The following is a 17707-nucleotide window of genomic DNA, read 5'->3' as shown; positions in this document are numbered from 1 at the left end:
AAGACCGGTTCACAGGGATTTTGTTGTTGTTGCAAGAACTCCTTTGCATATTAGGCCACACCCACCTGATGTAGCCAATCCTCCTGGAGCTTACAGCAGGCCCTGTACTAAGAGCCCTGTAAGCACTTGGAGGATTGGCTACGTCAGGGGTGTGTGGCCCAGGGGTGGAATTCTAGCAGAAGCTCCTTTGCATATTAGGCCACACCCCCTGATGTAGCCAATCCTCCTGGAGCTTACAGCAGGCCCTGTACTAAGAGCCCTGTAAACTCTTAAGAGAATTGGCTACTACAGGGAGGTGTGGCCTAATATGCAAAGGAGTTTCTGCTACAAACCCCCCTCCCTGCTGTTTCATATATTGAATTTGGAGGGAGTTCCATTTGTCCTGAAGGCAAGGTGGGGTGGAAAAGAAAGGTGTCAGATCGTCAGTAGCATGGTAGACAGAGGACGCAAACAACGCAGAACCCTACCCTGTCCGGATCCTCTCAGAGTCCCTAGACAAATTTCCAGGTGATTGTTCACATCCATGAGGACTAGACACTTAGGAGAAGCAAGAACAAGATGGGTCTTACCTCGTCTCGAGAGGGATGTTACTGTTAAGTAACCAGTTATCCTGAGCATGCGTGGACTCTTGGGTACCAGCTGGTTGCTCTCCGGAAAGGGAGTGGTCCGTGGGGGCGGGGCTAGGATTACTGCGCGGGGTGAAGTTCCCTCGGTTTAAGGAGTTGATGGAGGCTGCATGATGTTGGTTTGGCGTGTGGGTGTGCGAGAGCGGAGGAGGGGGAGTCCGGAGCCTTGAGTGGTTTTGAAGATTCGGCGGATGATCTGAGGGGGAAAAAAGATATCAACTGGTGAGCTTTCGGGAGGAGACAGAGGTGGAACTGACTCGCGTCGGTTAAACAGTGCACAGGCTTTGAGGGTCTGGCTACGGGAAAACCGCCGGCAGTCTCAGAAGGGTTATTTCTGAAAATTGTATTTCTAATTATTAAGTTACACCACAGAGACGAAACAGCCGATATGACAGACATTATATGAGAGAAGAAAACATTCCAGAGATCTAGCCACAGGAATAATCACCACCTGCTATCAGTTTAACATTCAAGAGTAGTTTAAAAACTCGACCCAAGGTTTTGGTATTTCATGACTTGTTATGTTCACACTTCTTTGATTTTTTTTCCCCCTGAACATACTTCAGTTTCATTATGTTTGCAAATCCCCAGCTCTTAATTAGAGTGTGATGAGTGGGAGGTGTGTTCTTTTGTTTCTAGGACTTAGCAATTAACAGTTGTCGCTAACAGAAGCCACCTATTTTACCTTTTGCCCCTTTTTTACCATATACTGACATAATTTCAAGAGCAGGAGACAGAACAAAAAATTCAGTATATCTGTCGTAAAACTCCATCCCAGGATTTAGCAACAACTGAACAAATCCGGAAGGAAGGAAAGAAGGAAAATAGATGGGGAGGGAGGGTTTAGAGCCAATTTGGTGTAGTGGTTAAGTGCGCGGACTCTTATCTGGGAGAACCGGGTTTGATTCCCCACTAGGGTTGCAAAGTCCAATTTAAGAAATATCTGGGGACTTTGGGGGTGGAGCCAGGAGACTTTGGAGGTGGAGCCAAGAGACATTGGGGGCGGAGCCAGGAACAAGGGTGTGACAAGCATAATTGAATTCTAAGGGAGTTCTGGCCATAACATTTAAAGGGACAGCACATCTTTTTAAATGTCTTCCTTCCATAGGAAATAATGAAGGATAGGGGCACCTTCTTTTGGGGCTCATAGAATTAGACCCCCTGGTCCAATTGTTTTGGGGGTACTTTGGGGAGAGGCACTAGATACTATACTGAAAATTCAGTGCCTCTACCTCAAAAAACAGCTTCCCTAGAGCCCCTGAAACCTCCAGATCAATTCCCCATTATACCCTATGAGAATCGATCTCCACATAGGGCATAATGAAGTGCTCAGCAGACGTTCTCCTCCCCCCCCGCCCCCCCATTTCTGGCGACTCTGAAGTGAGTCACAAGTTGCAGCCAGTACATGTCAAAAGCAAAAGCCTACTCACGAGTTGCAGCCAACTTCTTCAAAGTAACACAGACACCATCCCAAGAGGAAGCCTTTCTAAGCGGAGACTGGAGCCTCCGGAGGGGGTAAGTCACATGGTGGCTTTGGGGGCGGGGCTTCCCCCGCCGGCCAGCTGACTGGGGGCGGGAAGCAGCCTGGGAAAGCGGAAGAACCCCCGCTGGGACCTGGGGATTGGCAAGCCTATTCCCCACTCCTCCACTTGCAGCTGCTGGAATGGCCTTAGGTGAGCCATAGCTCTGTCCTTAAAAGGGCAGCTTCTGGGAGAGCTCTCTCAGCCTCACCTACTTCACAGGGCGTCTGTTAGTTATGGGGGAGGAAGGTAAAGGAGATTGTGAGCCACTATGAGACCCTGAGATTTGGAGTGGAGGGTGGGATATAAATCCACTGTTGTCTTCTGCTTACATTGTAATATATAATGAAATAATTATACAACTCACGGCCCGGTTGCTAACAGGCCACGGACTGGTACTGGTCCACAGACCGGGGGTTCGGGACCCCTGCTCTAAGCTGAGTTAGTGTGAGCTAGCTCACAGGTTTTTAGCCTCCAGCTCACACATTTTTGTCTTAGCTCAGGAGAAATGGCCCCGGAGCACAATAATTTATGTAGTAGCTCACAACTTCAACGGCGGTAGCTCACAAAGTAGGCTTTCCGCTCACAAGACTCTGCAGCTTAGAGGGAACACTGGTCCTAATGTCACTGGCTGGGTTCCCCACAATTTAATTGTTTAAGCTGCAAGTGGAGGAGTGGGGAAGCAAACCCGGTTCTCCCAGATACGAGTCCGCACACTGAACCCCTATACCAAACTAATAGAAATAAAGTGCACAATTGTATCATCCTGAAACCATCACACCACCCCTATCCCCGACCGTAGAAAAATTGTCTTCCACAAAAACCGGTCCCTGGTGCCAAAAAAGACTGGGGACCTCTGGTTTAGAGGGAACACTAATTAGGACCACTAGCATAGCTGGCTTTAAAAATGGAATTGAACAGATTCATGGAGGAGAGGTCTCTCAAAGGATCCTAACCACGGTGTCTACAGGAAACCCCCACATCCCTCTGAATGCCACTGCCACAAGGCCACATCCGAGGGAGACCTTGGCCTCCATGCCCTTTTTGCTGACCCCGAAGCTGCTGGTTGGCCACTGTGTGAAACATAACAGTGCACTAGACAGACCACTGGTCTGATCCAGAAGGGCATCTCTTACAATTCAAACAACAGCGTATTGTTGAAACTCTGTGTCTGGGGCAGTGATGCTCTGTATTCTTGGTGCTTGAGGGTACAGTGGGAGGGTTTCTAACGTCCTGGCCCCACTGATGGACCTCTGGATGGCACCTGGGTTTTTTTCGCCACTGTGTGACACAGAGTGTTGGACTGGATGGGCCAGTGGCCTGATCCAACATGGCTTCTCTTATGCTCTTATGTGACACGGAATGTTGGACTGGATGGGCCATTGGCCTGATCCAACATGGCTTCTCTGATGTTCTTATGTGACACACAGTGTTGGACTGGATGGGCCACTGGCCTGATCCAACATGGCTTCTCTTATGTTCTTATGTGACACGGAGTGTTGGACTGGATGGGCCACTGGCCTAATCCAACATGGCTTCTCTTATGTTCTTACGTGCACAAAGTGTTGGACTGGATGGGCCATTGGCCTGATCCAACATGGCTTCTCTTATGTTCTTATGTGACACGGAGTGTTGGACTGGATGGGCCATTGGCCTGCTCCAACATGGCTTCTCTTATGTTCTTATGTGACACAGAGTGTTGGACTGGATGGGCCACTGGCCTGATCCAACATGGCTCCTCTTATGTTCTTATGTGACACAGAGTGTTGGACTGGATGGGCCATTGGCCTGATCCGACATGGCTTCTCTTATGTTCTTATGTGACACGGAGTGTTGGACTGGATGGGCCATTGGCCTGCTCCAACATGGCTTCTCTTATGTTCTTATGTGACACAGAGTGTTGGCCTGGATGGGCCATAGGCCAGATCCAGCATGGCTTCTCTTATGTTCTTATGCTTGAAGTTTGCAAAGACATTGCATGAGCAGTTAAAAAACAAACTTTACCTCCACTCACCCTTTTAGAAACTTATGCAAACCTATGGATTCTCCATAGCTTGTAGAAATACCCTTTCTTTTTGTGCATGGCGGATGTTTGTTGCTGCAGTCTGGGACCATGTTCAAGATCAGACCTACAAATATTATTTGGCTATCTAGTTTATTATGAAGGGATTTTCCACTACGGGTTTTACATACCTAGCACCCCATGCATGATCAGAGGCTTAAAGGGCAAATATTAGAAGAAGAATTGCAGATTTATACCCCGCCCTTCTCTCTGAATCAGAGAGAGTGGCTTACAATCTCCCATATCTCCTCCCCCCACAACAGACACCCTGAGAGGTGGGTGGGGCTGAGAGGGCTCTCACAGCGGCTGCCCTTTTAAGGACAGAGTCTCAGAGTGGCCCACAATCTCCTTTCCCTTCCTCCCCGACAACGGACACCCTGTGTGGTGGGTGGGGCTGGAGAGGGCTCTCACAGCAGCTCCCCTTTCAAGGACAGAGTCTCAGAGTGGCCTCCAATCTCCTTTCTCTTCCTCCCCCACAACGGACACCCTGTGAGGTGGGTGGGGCTGAGAGTGCTCTCCCCAGCAGCTGCCCTTTCAAGGACAACCTCTGCCAGAGTTATGGCTGACCCACAGCCATTCCAGCGGGTGCAAGTGGAGGAGTGGGGAATCAAACCTGGTTCTCCCAGAAGAGTCCGCACACTTAACCACTACACCAAACTGGCTCTCTCTTACGCAGGTCTACTCTGAATTGCACACTATGGTCTAGGACTTACTCCCAGGAAAGTGTCCTTAGGGCTGAGAACAGATGGGGACAGGAGGCAGGCAGACCAAAAAAGCACATCCACATGCACACACCTGCCTCCTGTCCCCATCCCGCCCCCGGCTTGCCGGAAGCCATCTTGAAAAGACGCTACTTTGAAAGTGGTTTCTTTCAAAGCCAGTTTGGTGTAGTGGTTAAGTGTGAGGACTCTTATCTGGGAGAACCGGGTTTGATTCCCCACTCCTCCACTTGCACCTGCTGGAATGGCCTTGGGGCAGCCATAGCTCTCTTATCTGGGAGAACTGGGTTTGATTCCCCACTCCTCCACTTGCAGCTGCTGGAATGGCCTTGGGTCAGCCATAGCTCTCTTATCTGGGAGAACCGGGTTTGATTCCCCACTCCTCCACTTGCAGCTGCTGGAATGGCCTTGAGTCAGCCAGAGCTCTCTTATCTGGGAGAACCGGGTTTGATTCCCCACTCCTCCACTTGCAGCTGCTGGAATGGCCTTGGGTCAGCCAGAGCTCTCTTCTCTGGGAGAACCGGGTTTGATTCCCCACTCCTCCACTTGCAGCTGCTGGAATGGCCTTGGGTCAGCCATCGCTCTCTTCTCTGGGAGAACCGGGTTTGATTCCCCACTCCTCCACTTGCAGCTGCTGGAATGGCCTTGGGTCAGCCATCGCTCTCTTATCTGGGAGAACCGGGTTTGATTCCCCACTCCTCCACTTGCAGCTGCTGGAATGGCCTTGGGTCAGCCAGAGCTCTCTTATCTGGGAGAACCGGGTTTGATTCCCCACTCCTTCACTTGCAGCTGCTGGAATGGCCTTGGGTCAGCCAGAGCTCTCTTATCTGGGAGAACCGGGTTTGATTCCCCACTCCTTCACTTGCAGCTGCTGGAATGGCCTTGGGTCAGCCGTAGCTCTCTTCTCTGGGAGAACCGGGTTTGATTCCCCACTCCTCTACTTGCAGCTGCTGGAATGGCCTTGGGTCAGCCATAGCTCTGGTAGAGGTTGTCTGACTGTGCTGACCGGATGCACGAGCGTTCCAGACACTCCCTGGTTGCCCACAGCCCGCCCCTTTCCCAAGCGCCTTCCGGAAGTTCCGGGGCACTCTGTGTCCAGCCGGCTCTTTTCAAACCGGCCATCTGCTCTCAGCCTAGGATAGTGCTGCTAAAGATGTAATCCTGACTGTTTCTAACTGGCGGGACACCTCTCTGGAATGTTACATTCATCAAAAGGGGACAGGTGGATGAAGCAAGGATCTGAATATGGACAGAGGCAGAAACAGAGGATTTTTAGCTGCAGCTAAAACTGAAGGAGAGCCCCGTGGCACAGAGTGGTAAAGCTGCAGTACTGCAGTCGGAGCCCTCTGCTCACGACCTGAGTTCGATCTCAGCGGAAGCTGGTTCAGGTAGCCGGCTCGAGGTTGACTCAGCCTTCCATCCTTCTGTGGTCGGTCAAATTGGTACCCAGCTTGCCGGGGGGAAAGTGTAGAGGACTGGGGAAGGCAATGGCAAACCACCCTGTAAAAAGTCTGCCGTGAAAACGTCGTGAAAGCAACATCACCCTAGATTCGAAAACGACTGGTGCTTGCACAGGGGACTAACTTTACCTTTTAGCTAAACCTCAACAACACAGGGGTACAATCTGAGTTTTGGGGAATCGAACGTAGGATTAGAAATCATGCTACTTCTTTCCTTCCAGTTTGTTCTTCCTTCACACTTAGGAATATTACACAGACACAGATGGCCTGCTGAGGTTTCTTGCATTCAGGGCTTTTTCTGTTAGCTGCCCTGAGCCTGCCTAGGCGGGGAGGGCAGGATACAAATAAAATTTATTATTATTATTATTATTATTATTATTATTATTATTATTATTATTATTATTATTATTATTATTATTATTATTATGTCTTCTGCATAGTAGGCCGGAAGCCCCTGATGTAGCCAATCCTCCCGGAGCTTACAGCAGACCCTGTACTAGGAGCCCTGGAAGCTCTTGGAGGATTGGCTACATCAGCGGGGTGTGGCCTAATATGCAAAGGAGTTCCGGTTACAAAAAAAAGCCCCCTGCTTGCATTCAAACGTAACTGAAATTTACATCAACAACTCTGGACAAGCACAGGCAGTGCATTACGAATGCGTTCACAAGGGCCCTTCTACAAAGTCCCCCCCTTACGACCCGTCCCTTCTTACAAGAAGCACACAAGACAGACTCGGCTTCTGAAGAACTTCTATGTAAATTCCAATTTTCATCTTTACTTGCTAAGTGCCACAGCAAATAACGCCTTCGGAATTAAGAGGAAAGAGTGTCATTTCTGCTCGATGTTTACATTTGCTCTCCAATTTCTCCACTAAAATGAAGGCTCATATATTTATCCAACTCCTGCCAGTGTTTTTTTTTTTTAAAAAAAATTCATAACGAACATTCCTTTCCTGACAGTCATTTACCATTCTTCCCACCACCTCCTTCACCCATAAGTCTTTGGATTATATCCGTATTCACTTGGTTTACTTTGTCATGCCTCGATATTACTAAATGTAATATATCCTAACTAGGATTACGGAGGTTTTTTATTCAGCTTGGCACTTTTCTCTCTGCCTCTCAAAAAGTTTTTGACAGGAAACTTTGACGAAAAAAGGTATGAGATCTTGAGTGATGCAAAGCCTTTTAGGTGAGTGCAGCTTTTGGAAAATGCCCAAAGTCAAATTTAGAGTCAAGCTACAGCTTTAAACCCAACAAAGTTTTATTCAGAATGGAAGCTTTCGTGAGCCCGAAGCACACTTCATCAGACAACAGTATGGAATGGCAAGCAGTCCTTAAATATAGAGAAAGTGGGCAGTGAGTCAGTACGCAGAGTCATGGAAAATTTTTTTTAGCAGATTAAAAGAGTCACAAATTGGGGTCTGGTGTTTGTTAAAGGTAAAGGTAGTCCCCTGTGCAAGCACCAGTCGTTTCTGACTCTAGGGTGATGTTGCTTTCACAACGTTCTCATGGCAGACTTTTTACGGGGTGGTTTGCCATTGCCTTCCCCAGTCATCTACGCTCTCCCCCCCCCCCCCCCCAGCAAGCTGGGTACTCATTGTACCGACCTCGGAAGGACGGAAGGCTGAGTCAACCTCAAGCCGGCTACCTGAACCCAGCTTCCGCCGGGATCGAATTCAGGTTGTGACCAGAGCTTAAGACTGCAGTACTGGAGCTTTACCACTCTGCGCCACAGGTCTCTCTCTGGTGTTTGTTAGTTTATCTTAACTGGGCTGAAACAACAACAAAGGGTAGCTCTTCTCATTGTACCTGATTCCCAGTTTGGTGTAGTGGTTAAGTGCATGGACTCTTATTTGGCAGAACTGGGGGTGATTCCCCACTTCTCCACTTGCAGCTGCTGGAATGGCCTTGGGTTAGCCATAGCTCTGGCAGAGGTTGTCCTTGAAAGGGCAGCTGCTGCGAGAGCCCTCTCAGCCCCACCCACCTCACAGGGTGTCTGTTGTGGGGGAAGGAGATATAGGAGATTGTAAGCCACTCTGAGTCTCTGATTCAGAGAGAAGGGCAGGGTATAAATCTGCAATTCTTCTTCTTCTTGTCTGATGAAGTGTGCTGAATTCCGAATAAAACTTTGTCGGTCTTAAAGGTGCCCTTGACTCCTATTTTGTTCTACTGCTTCAGACCAACACAGCTTCCCACTTGGATCTATCTAGAAGGGTAATTGATGTCCATGTACTAAACCCATCAAGTATCCTGGTTGTGAAGTGCAATCAATGAGAGTCTGTTGTAATTTATTTATTTTTATTTTATTTATGATTTGTATCCCGCCCTTCCCACAAGTGGCTCAGGGCGGCTCTGGGTTAAAACGAGGGCACACAGGTTTCTCAGAGGTTTGATTTAAACATGCAACACACATATAAACATAATTCTAGTTTACCATTAGAAAAAAAGAATACATTAAAATATAGTGGAAGATGGGTTAGTATATGTAATCAGATAAACAGCCAGTATCTCTATATGAGTATGACAATACAAAAAAACATTATTCTGATACACTATTTCAGGGGTGGCCAACGGTAGCTCTCCAGATGTTTTTTGCCTACAACTCCCATCAGCCCCAGCCAGCATGGCCAATGGCTGGGGCTGATGGGAGTTGTAGGCAAAAAAAAAACATCTGGAGAGCTACCATTGGCCACCCCTGCACTATTTTAAAACGCAAATACGCTGGAATACTAATATCAAGATGAGTGATTTATAGTTTTTGAAGGACAGAAGAACACCTCTGGTGGATCAGAACAGCCATCTATCTGGATACGGGTTTGTAGAATCTTTCGGGCTCAAGTGCCGTGTTCTACTGGAGAAAGTTTTCCTTCCAGATGTTTCGTTCTCAGCTGCGGAGAACATCCTCAGTGGCGTTGCAGCCGGAGCAGGCGCTCAGACCTTCTTGGCTGCTGTGCATTGAGTGGGGCCAGGGCTGCTGGAGAGCTGCTATTTCTAGGCTGGAGGGGGTGTGATGAAAGGATACGCATTCTGATTTCTACAACTGCCGGCGGCCACAAAGAGCACAATCCTTTCAAGAGATGCCAATCTTCAGGTGGGGAACTAACAACACAATAAACCACAGCGCAAAGGTATAATGGAGTGTCCAGCAGACCCCTCCCTCCCCATACCCGCTTTCTGATAACCCTGAAGTGGGGAAGGGACTCCAAACCAGGGCATCCCTATTTTAAACAACTTAAAGCATGCTTAAAACGTTAGAACTCCTTGGTCTTAAAGGTGCTTTCTTTGTATTTCTCCCATGGGATCCAGGGAACTGGGCAAAGGAAGCTCTGGCTCTTTCCTTTCTTATCCAGGGGACTGGGGGGGGAGGGAGGAGTCTCAGCCAATAATAATAATAATAATAATAATAATAATAATAAATTTTATTTATAGCCCGCCCTCCCCGCCGAGGCAGGCTCAGGGCGGCTTACAGAACATGGCAAAAGCCATATTAAAACAATAAAACAAGATTATACAATTCAATAAAGTTAACAATTAAGTATTTAAATAATCTAAAAACTGTCTAAAAATATAATCTAATAGTGCTACTATCTCAGTTATATTAACGATGGCGTGATGTTTATTCCAAGCTCCATCTTCGAAGGCTAGCCGGAAGAGGGCAGTTTTGCACGCCCTACGGAATTGGCCAAGAAGAAAGAGAAGCTTCACTCAGTAGCTCTGCTGTGCAATTGAGAGAGCCTAGCAAAGCAAGCTATTCCTCCCCCCTTCCTCTCAAGGGAGGAGCCTCAGCTAATAGAGAAAACTGAGGTTTTGCTCTGTAGCTCCTGTGCAAGTGAACAAGCTTTGCAAAGCAAGCTGTGATGCAGAAGGAAGCAAGATATAGGGAGACGCAGATGACAGCCAGTTGCTCAAGGGCCTGATAGGAGCCCTCCAGGGGCCTGATTCGGCCCGCGAACTGCATGTTTGGCACCCCTTGCACTGTAAAGGTTGTCTAGACTGCCAGCATTACTTACACGATTGAAATTTTTGAGCAGTGGTTCCCAATTTGAAGAAGGGAGAGCCTCTTGAAACATGCTATATTAAACCCGGGAGGCGTGTCATCACCACTGTACGCACAAGCGCTAGAGAAATCACTACTGGAAATTGACTAGAGTCATTTATGGACTTTTGTTGATTGAAGAGGAGTCTAAGAAGCGAACTATGGCTTGAGAACTATGATGCTTCTGCATGCATACGTGTTTAAGTGTGTAATAGATAATTTTACAACACCCTGGTGTAAGCAAATTATACAGTGTTTTGTTCTTATATTTGCTCAGCCTACAGGTGGGGGCCAAACAATAGGGATCCCCCAAGCGTATGAAATATGCCAAGAAGAAAAAATGCAAGGGAAGACCATAAAAAAAATCTCAAAAGTTCACAAGTTACCAGTAGATATCAGTCGATTGAAACGTAATCATAGTAAATACCAGGGGTGCAATTCTAGCAGGAGCGCCTTTGCATATTAGGCCGCACCCCCCCTGATGTAGCCAATCCTCCAAGAGCTTACCAAAAAAAGAGCCTTATAAGCTCTTGGAGGATTGGCTACCTCAGGGGTGTGTGGCCTAATATGCAAAGGCGCTCCTGCTAGAATTCCACCCCTGGTAAATACAATTCATGAAACAGAATTGGTGGTCTCAATTCAGATACAAGCTGTAAGAAATAATTCAAGAAACATTCTTCAGTAGTACACATTAATCCAACGAGAGACTCCTCTGTGCTCCTTCATACAACAGTGTCCAAAAGACCTCCAAAAGTCCAAAGAGAAGGCAAAGGCCATCCCAGAGAAATTTCTACAGCTGATACATCCTTCCCAGGTACACAAGATGTTTTTAAACAATTCTTCATCAGTTCAAGGCAAAGGAAGTCCCCTGTGCAAGCACCAGCCGTTTCCAAATCTGGGGTGACGTCGCATCACAACGTTTTCATGGCAAACTTTTTACAGGGTGGTTTTGCCATTGCCTTCCCCAGTCACCGACACTTTCCCCCAGCCACGGCTGGATCTAGGGAGGGCGAGGGGGGGGGGGGGTGCTTGCCCTGGGGTGCTACTGGAGGGGAGGCACCAAATTGGGTATAGAGTCCATTCTATTCAACGGGCCATAAGGTAGAATGGGCCCATCAGGGGGCGCCATTTTTTTTAATTTTGCCCCCCCCCTCAAAAAAACATGTTGATCCGGTCCTGCCCCCAGCAAGCTGGGTACTCATTTTACGGACCATGGAAGGATGGAAGGCTGAGTCAACCTTGAGCCGGCTACCTGAATCCAGCTTCCGCTGGGATTGAACTCAGGTCATGAGCAGAGAGCTTGCCTGCAGTACATAGCTGAAAAATGGATCCCGATTTCCATGCTACTCTAGCGACATATCTCAATGGAGGTTCTCAGTGGCGGCTGGAGAACTACTGGAATAACAATTCTCTTCCAGACTACAGAGCTCAGTTCCCTGGGAGAAAGCAGCTGTTGGAGAGGGTGGATTCTATGGGCAGCGTACTCTGCCGACGCCTCTCCCTGTTATAAAGTGGGCTCAGACAGCTCTTCACAATAAGAACACATTTATTGAGATTTATTTATTTATCTTCCTCCTCCACAACAGACACCCTGTGAGGAAGGTGGGGCTGAGAGGGCTCTCACAGCAGTTCCCATTTCAAGGACAACTCTTGCAAGAGCTATGGCTGACCCAAGACCATTCCAGCAGCTGCAGGTGGAGGAGTGGGGAATCAAACCCGGTTCTCCCAGATAAGAGTCTGTGCACTTAACCACCACACCAAACTGGCTCCAAACTGGCAATGAAGAAATACATACAGTTAGAACATAGAAAACCACATACACCTCAAACGGGCACTCACCAATCTCACTGTGCCCTCTAGGATCCTTCATTTTTAAATCTTTAATTGTGTTTGCGTGTGTCCTTTATAAAGTTTATATCTCCAATACCAGGCATGACATTTTATGACACACACGGCCGGGCCTAACAAGGTCCCATTTATGTCAGATCCGGCCCTCATAAGAAATGAGTTTGACACCCCTGAAACCCTTCCTGAAGAGACAGCTGAGCAAAACTCACACACTCTCTCTTTTTTCTCCATTCTGAGCAATAATTATAGCATAAGGAAATACTTTTTTTTTTTTTGCAGTAGGGAGACATTTGCACCGTATTAATTTTTCCTGATGTTACTCCACAAAACGGCACTCTTCTGAATTATACAGGAAATCAGATTAACAGCTGACTTATGTCTCCATTAAAGAAATGAATCAACCCGGGGAGTCTACTTTTTATGTCAGCCATCCGCTTTCCATTCCTTACTTTACAACAAGAACTAATTTCACGGCACAGCCACTGCAAACTTTAGGGGCTTGTCTGAAGAACACCGACTCTCTCCTCTATGTATTTTTTCTGCCCAAGTTTTCAAATACAGGCAGGGCTGGAATTCTAGCAGGAGCTCCTTTGCATATTAGGCCACACGCCCCTGATGTAGCCAATCCTCCAAGAGCTTACAAAAAAGAGCCCTGTAAGCTCTTGGAGGATTGGCTACATCAGGGGCGTGTGGCCGAATATGCAAAGGAGCTCCTGCTAGAATTCCATCCCTGAATACAGGAAAGATCTGCGGGGAGCCTCCCTTGACGGGGGCGGAGGAAAAGCAGACAAAAAAAAATATTTCGGCAAACCTCATTTACTCACATGCTTGTGGCTTTCACATCCCGCTATACTTTCCACTGGAAACACTTTTTTTGACATACAGTGTCAGGAAATAGATCTGATTGGTGATTGGATAAACATATGGAGCAGAGGCCCATCAGTTGCTATTAGCCACAGGGTCTCAGGTAGAGGTTTTCCCCATCACCTACTGCCTGGTCCTTTCAACTGGAGATGCTGGAGGTTGAACCTGGAAACTTCTGCACTCCAAGCAGATGCTCTACCACTAAGCTTTGGCCCTTCTCCATGGCTCTCCAGGGTCTCAGGCAGAGATTTTCCGCATCACCTACTGTCTGGTCCTTTCAACTGGAGATGCTGGAGGTTCAACCTGGGAACTTCTGCACTCCAAGCAGATGCTCTACCACTAAGCTTTGGCCCTTCTCCATCGCTCTCCAAGCTCTCAGGCAGAGGTTCTCCCCATCACCTACTGCCTGGTCCTTTCAACTGGAGATGCTGGAGGTTCAACCTGGGAACTTCTGCACTCCAAGCAGATGCTCTACCACTAAGCTTTGGCCCTTCTCCATGGCTCTCCAAGGTCTCAGGCAGAGGTTCTCCCCATCACCTACTGCCTGGTCCTTTCAACTGGAGATTGAACTTGGGACCTTCGGCATGCCAAGCAGAGGTTCTACCACTGAGCCAAACAGATTCTCTACTACTGAGCCACGACCCCTCTCCCGCATCCACTGTTGGCTGCATCCCCACATTTGTTGGATATTGTACTACTGTTGTACTATAGCAATAACCTGCACCTGGATCAGTGTTCCCTCTAAGCTGAGGTTTTTAGCCTCCGGCTCACACATTTATGTCTTACCTCAGGAAAAATGGCCCCAGAGCAAACTAATTGATGCAGTAGCTCACAACTTAATGCCTGTAGCTCATGAAGTAGAATTTTTGCTCCCAAGACTCCACAGTTTAGAGCAGGGGTAGCCAAACTGTGGCTTCTTTTTGTGTAAATCAGTTTTTTATTATTTTTGCAATATATTGAGAAATATACCTCTATCAAACACCAAAAATAATCAGCCAATACATTACAAAATTTCCTCCCCCTGCCCTCACCTCTAATTCATGACCTCCGCCGGTATTTAAAATATATAAAAAACAATCTAAAGGTAAAATTAACAATTATAGAATCTTCACTAAAAATTAACATTATCTTAACTGTGGCTTCTTCACACCTATTGCGTGGCTCTCAAAGCTCCCACCACCACCTCATTGGCTGGCTTGGACAGTGCCTTTAAAGTTAAAGTTGCTTTCTTTCCACCTCTCCCTCCCTCCCCCATCTATTTGCCTGCCTTCCTTTCTTGTAGTTCTCAAACATCCGATGTCCATGCCTTGTGGCTTTCAGACATCTGATGTTTATTCTATGTGGCTCTTACGTTAAGCCAGTTTGGCCACACCTGGTTTAGAGGGAGTATTGATCCGGATTGTGCTGTCCACACAGGAAAATCCAAAAGCAAATGGTGGTTGTAACACACCAACAGCACAGCTCCCAACAATATATAATTTACTGTGTAAATTATTAATGTATTTTAATTTTTGATTTATTTGTTAGAATTTTATGTTGTGAGCCGCCCTGAGCCCGCTTCGGTGGGGTAGGGCGGGATATAAATCGAATGAAACAAATAAATAAAATAAATAAATATATAAATTTCGCAAATATATATATGCATAGCTTTCACCCACTGGTTCTTTCCTCCAGGTTTTGCAATATCTGAGTTAAAGAGACAACCTGGGTTAAAGCCAGAATCTCCTCAGCTTTACTGGAAAAAATTGTGCTTTTCTCGTAATGTTCTGTTCTGGAGGCAGGTAGATTTTTTAAAAAATGAGCAATTTGGATTTTGCTAGAAGCTGATTTAGGATTTCAGATGTTGCCTGGAGGCTTGAAGAATAGGACAGCTGGTTTTTGGGGACCCAAAGAACCAACTACACCTGTATGGTGGTAAATGAAGATCCTGTGAATTTAGGGGGAGGTATTTGTGAGTTTCCTGCATTGTGCAGGGGGTTGCACTAGATGACCCTGGAGGTCCCTTCCAACTCTATGATTCTATGAAATAAACAGTCTTCTGAATGCACAGCAAATGCCCCAAAGGAAAAAATCCTGAAAAGGGTATTCTGACGATGCTATAAAAGCTTCAACGTTGGGGTTTTTTGGGGGTTTTTTTGCTAATTCTCAAAGAAAGAAAAGGAAATTCTACACTGGCCACGACTGAAACGAGATGTCAAAAGATCTCGTAACTAGACCTGCATGTCTGCTTCTACCCCTTCCCCACAAGGTTTTGGATCCAATTCTACAAAATGCATGGCTGAAAGTGGGGGGGAGGGAGGGGAAACGAAGGCTGTGCATCGCTCAGGGTCAACCTGCTGGCTGACTCTCCACCCCCCCCCCCCCCATTTCGAGTTCATCACTCCACCGTCAACCCCTGCCTTCCCCTTTTTAAAAACTTCCCCGCCGGCGCAAGTTTCAACAAAGCCATACTTGTTCAAAGATCTCCAAACGGCAGCGTAAACCAGGGGCAGTTTCTCTCCCGGCAGCTGCGACTCTGACACTGCGTCTGTCAAAATAATTAATATTCTTGCTCTCTCTCTCCTGCCCCCTGACTGCACAAAGCTCCTCTCATGCTGGAAACCATGGGTGCGCTTAAGTGTAAAATTTCTTTGCACAGGTGGGCGACCTTCTTCCCTTTGGGTGACTCGCAGGGAGATCTGATTTGCGAGCCCCTGGCCGCTGTGACCTTCCCTTTCTTGGGCTCCATTTGATAAGTCTCTGAATTGTGGTCGGCAGAAGGGCTGCAGGTTGATTTATTCCAAAATAGTGTCTAATGTCTATTATTTTTTTTTATCAGGACGTGAAGGAGCTAGGAAAAGAAAATCAAAAACTATGAATCTGTCAGGAAACGTGCACTCCCCGCTGTAAACACACACACAACTCCCCCCGTTTTGCCTGGAACAAATGCCAAAATGGAAGGTCAGATAGTCATTTCTGAATGGGGCTGGTCCATTAATCTGTCTCACTGCTGGACCAACTCTTAACGATCATTGTCTACAGGATTACCTAGAGGTTATCATATACCCATAAAACCCCCGACCTTTCCCATGAGCCTGCCAACCAACCAGTACTTTCCTGGTCCAGCCAATAAAGACATCTTTTCAGGCAGCTTAAATTGAGAACTTAGAAGCCAATAAATTCCGGATCCTCCCAGCTGTGACCCAAAGTACATCTTGGCTCTATCAGGGCCGCCCAGACTCCTGTTGTCATGGAACACCTCCTGCTGAAAACCTGTTCCCTAAAGCCATTTTGTTGGCTGGCATGAGAAAATTAACCACTCAACATCAGCATGACATATCTTCTGGGGGAGAACTGGAAGTGATGTCACAATGCCCTCAGAATCGCTGGAAACTCTATGGTTTTACCACAGTGTTTCCAGCAATTCCTAGAGTAGCATGATGTCACTTCCGGTTTTTCCCTGGTACCAGCCTGGCTGCAAAGCCCAAGATCTACCCACAATACACCAGATTCAGCTTTGACTTCACCTATCAGACATGGTGATTATTTTTTACCATAGAATATCTCTATAGCAGATTATAGATTAGTTGTGACATCAAATGTCATGGACGACAGCAGTGGTCTTCACCCTTTTCAGAACTGATGCACTTAGTTGCAAGCACATGACAGGAAATCCTGTGATATCAGAGTCATGTGATAGGAAGAGGAGGGGCCAGAGGGGCCACCTGCAAGGCCATGACTGTGGGCAGCAGAACTGGGGACAAGAAATATAGTCTATACGCCAGGAAGCATACATAGTGAGGAATAAACGAAGGGTCCTATTCTTGGTAGAATCCTTTCCACTGAGTAACCTCATCTCACTTTCTTCTAGGCAATATGGTCTTCCAAAAACCAGCCAAAAAACCCAAGGAGGAACATTTATCAGGGTGCATGACTTTGAGGGGGTGGAGCCTGGAGACGACAGGGACATCAGTGTGGTACAATATCATAGGCTCTACCCTCTAAAGCATCAATTTTCCCAGGGGAACTGTGATGTCCGTAGTCTGGAGATGAGCTGCAATTCTGGGGAATCCCCAGGCTGCACCTGGAGGTTGGCATCCCAATCAGGGCATCCAAGGCATAAAAGTCCAGGCAAATGTACGGTATAATCCATTCCCTTCTCATCTCTCCTGCCCATCCATTCCGAAATCTTGTTACCTTTCTTTACAGCTTGCTACCAGAACCGAAAGGTACCACACACACACACCAAAAAAAATGACAACAAATTGGGGTAATTTCAAGAGTACATCATAAAGATATATTATCTGTAACTCCAGAAGCACATTTCCATCTCTCTCACTCTCTTTTCAAACTGAGAGAGAGAGAAAAACCAAAACTGCATTCCAGAGCGAGTTCCTTTTATAAAAGCCTATAAATTAAACAATAGAATAAATAACTGATGGGAAGGTTTTATTAGATCTAATGTAATACACGGCGTTCAGTCGGCTGTAGGGGGAAAAGCTCGGCCAGGATTTCATTTCGAAAAAGAAAAGCTACAACAATGTAATAAAAATGAATTAAATTAATAAGGATCGGAATCCAGCACACACCG

The 17707-nt window shown here is 46.9% G+C and overlaps 1 protein-coding gene across 5 annotated transcripts in view; it reads right to left on the bottom strand.

Annotated features, from left to right (window-relative positions):
- TENM4 (teneurin transmembrane protein 4) overlaps positions 1-17707 on the bottom strand; it is a 792728-nt gene that overhangs the window by 354873 nt on the left and 420148 nt on the right. For all 5 annotated transcript variants that reach the window (XM_060235003.1, XM_060235004.1, XM_060235005.1 and 2 more), the window contains one exon: positions 570-822. In XM_060235003.1, the coding sequence (XP_060090986.1) occupies positions 570-822 (253 nt within the window). The remainder of the gene's footprint in view (positions 1-569; positions 823-17707) is intronic.

The sequence above is a fragment of the Heteronotia binoei genome, chromosome 3 (assembly GCF_032191835.1).
Source record: "Heteronotia binoei isolate CCM8104 ecotype False Entrance Well chromosome 3, APGP_CSIRO_Hbin_v1, whole genome shotgun sequence".
Lineage (NCBI taxonomy): Eukaryota > Metazoa > Chordata > Lepidosauria > Squamata > Gekkonidae > Heteronotia > Heteronotia binoei.
Note: the sequence above shows the minus strand (reverse complement) of the source record. Positions and strands in the feature narration are given on the sequence as shown.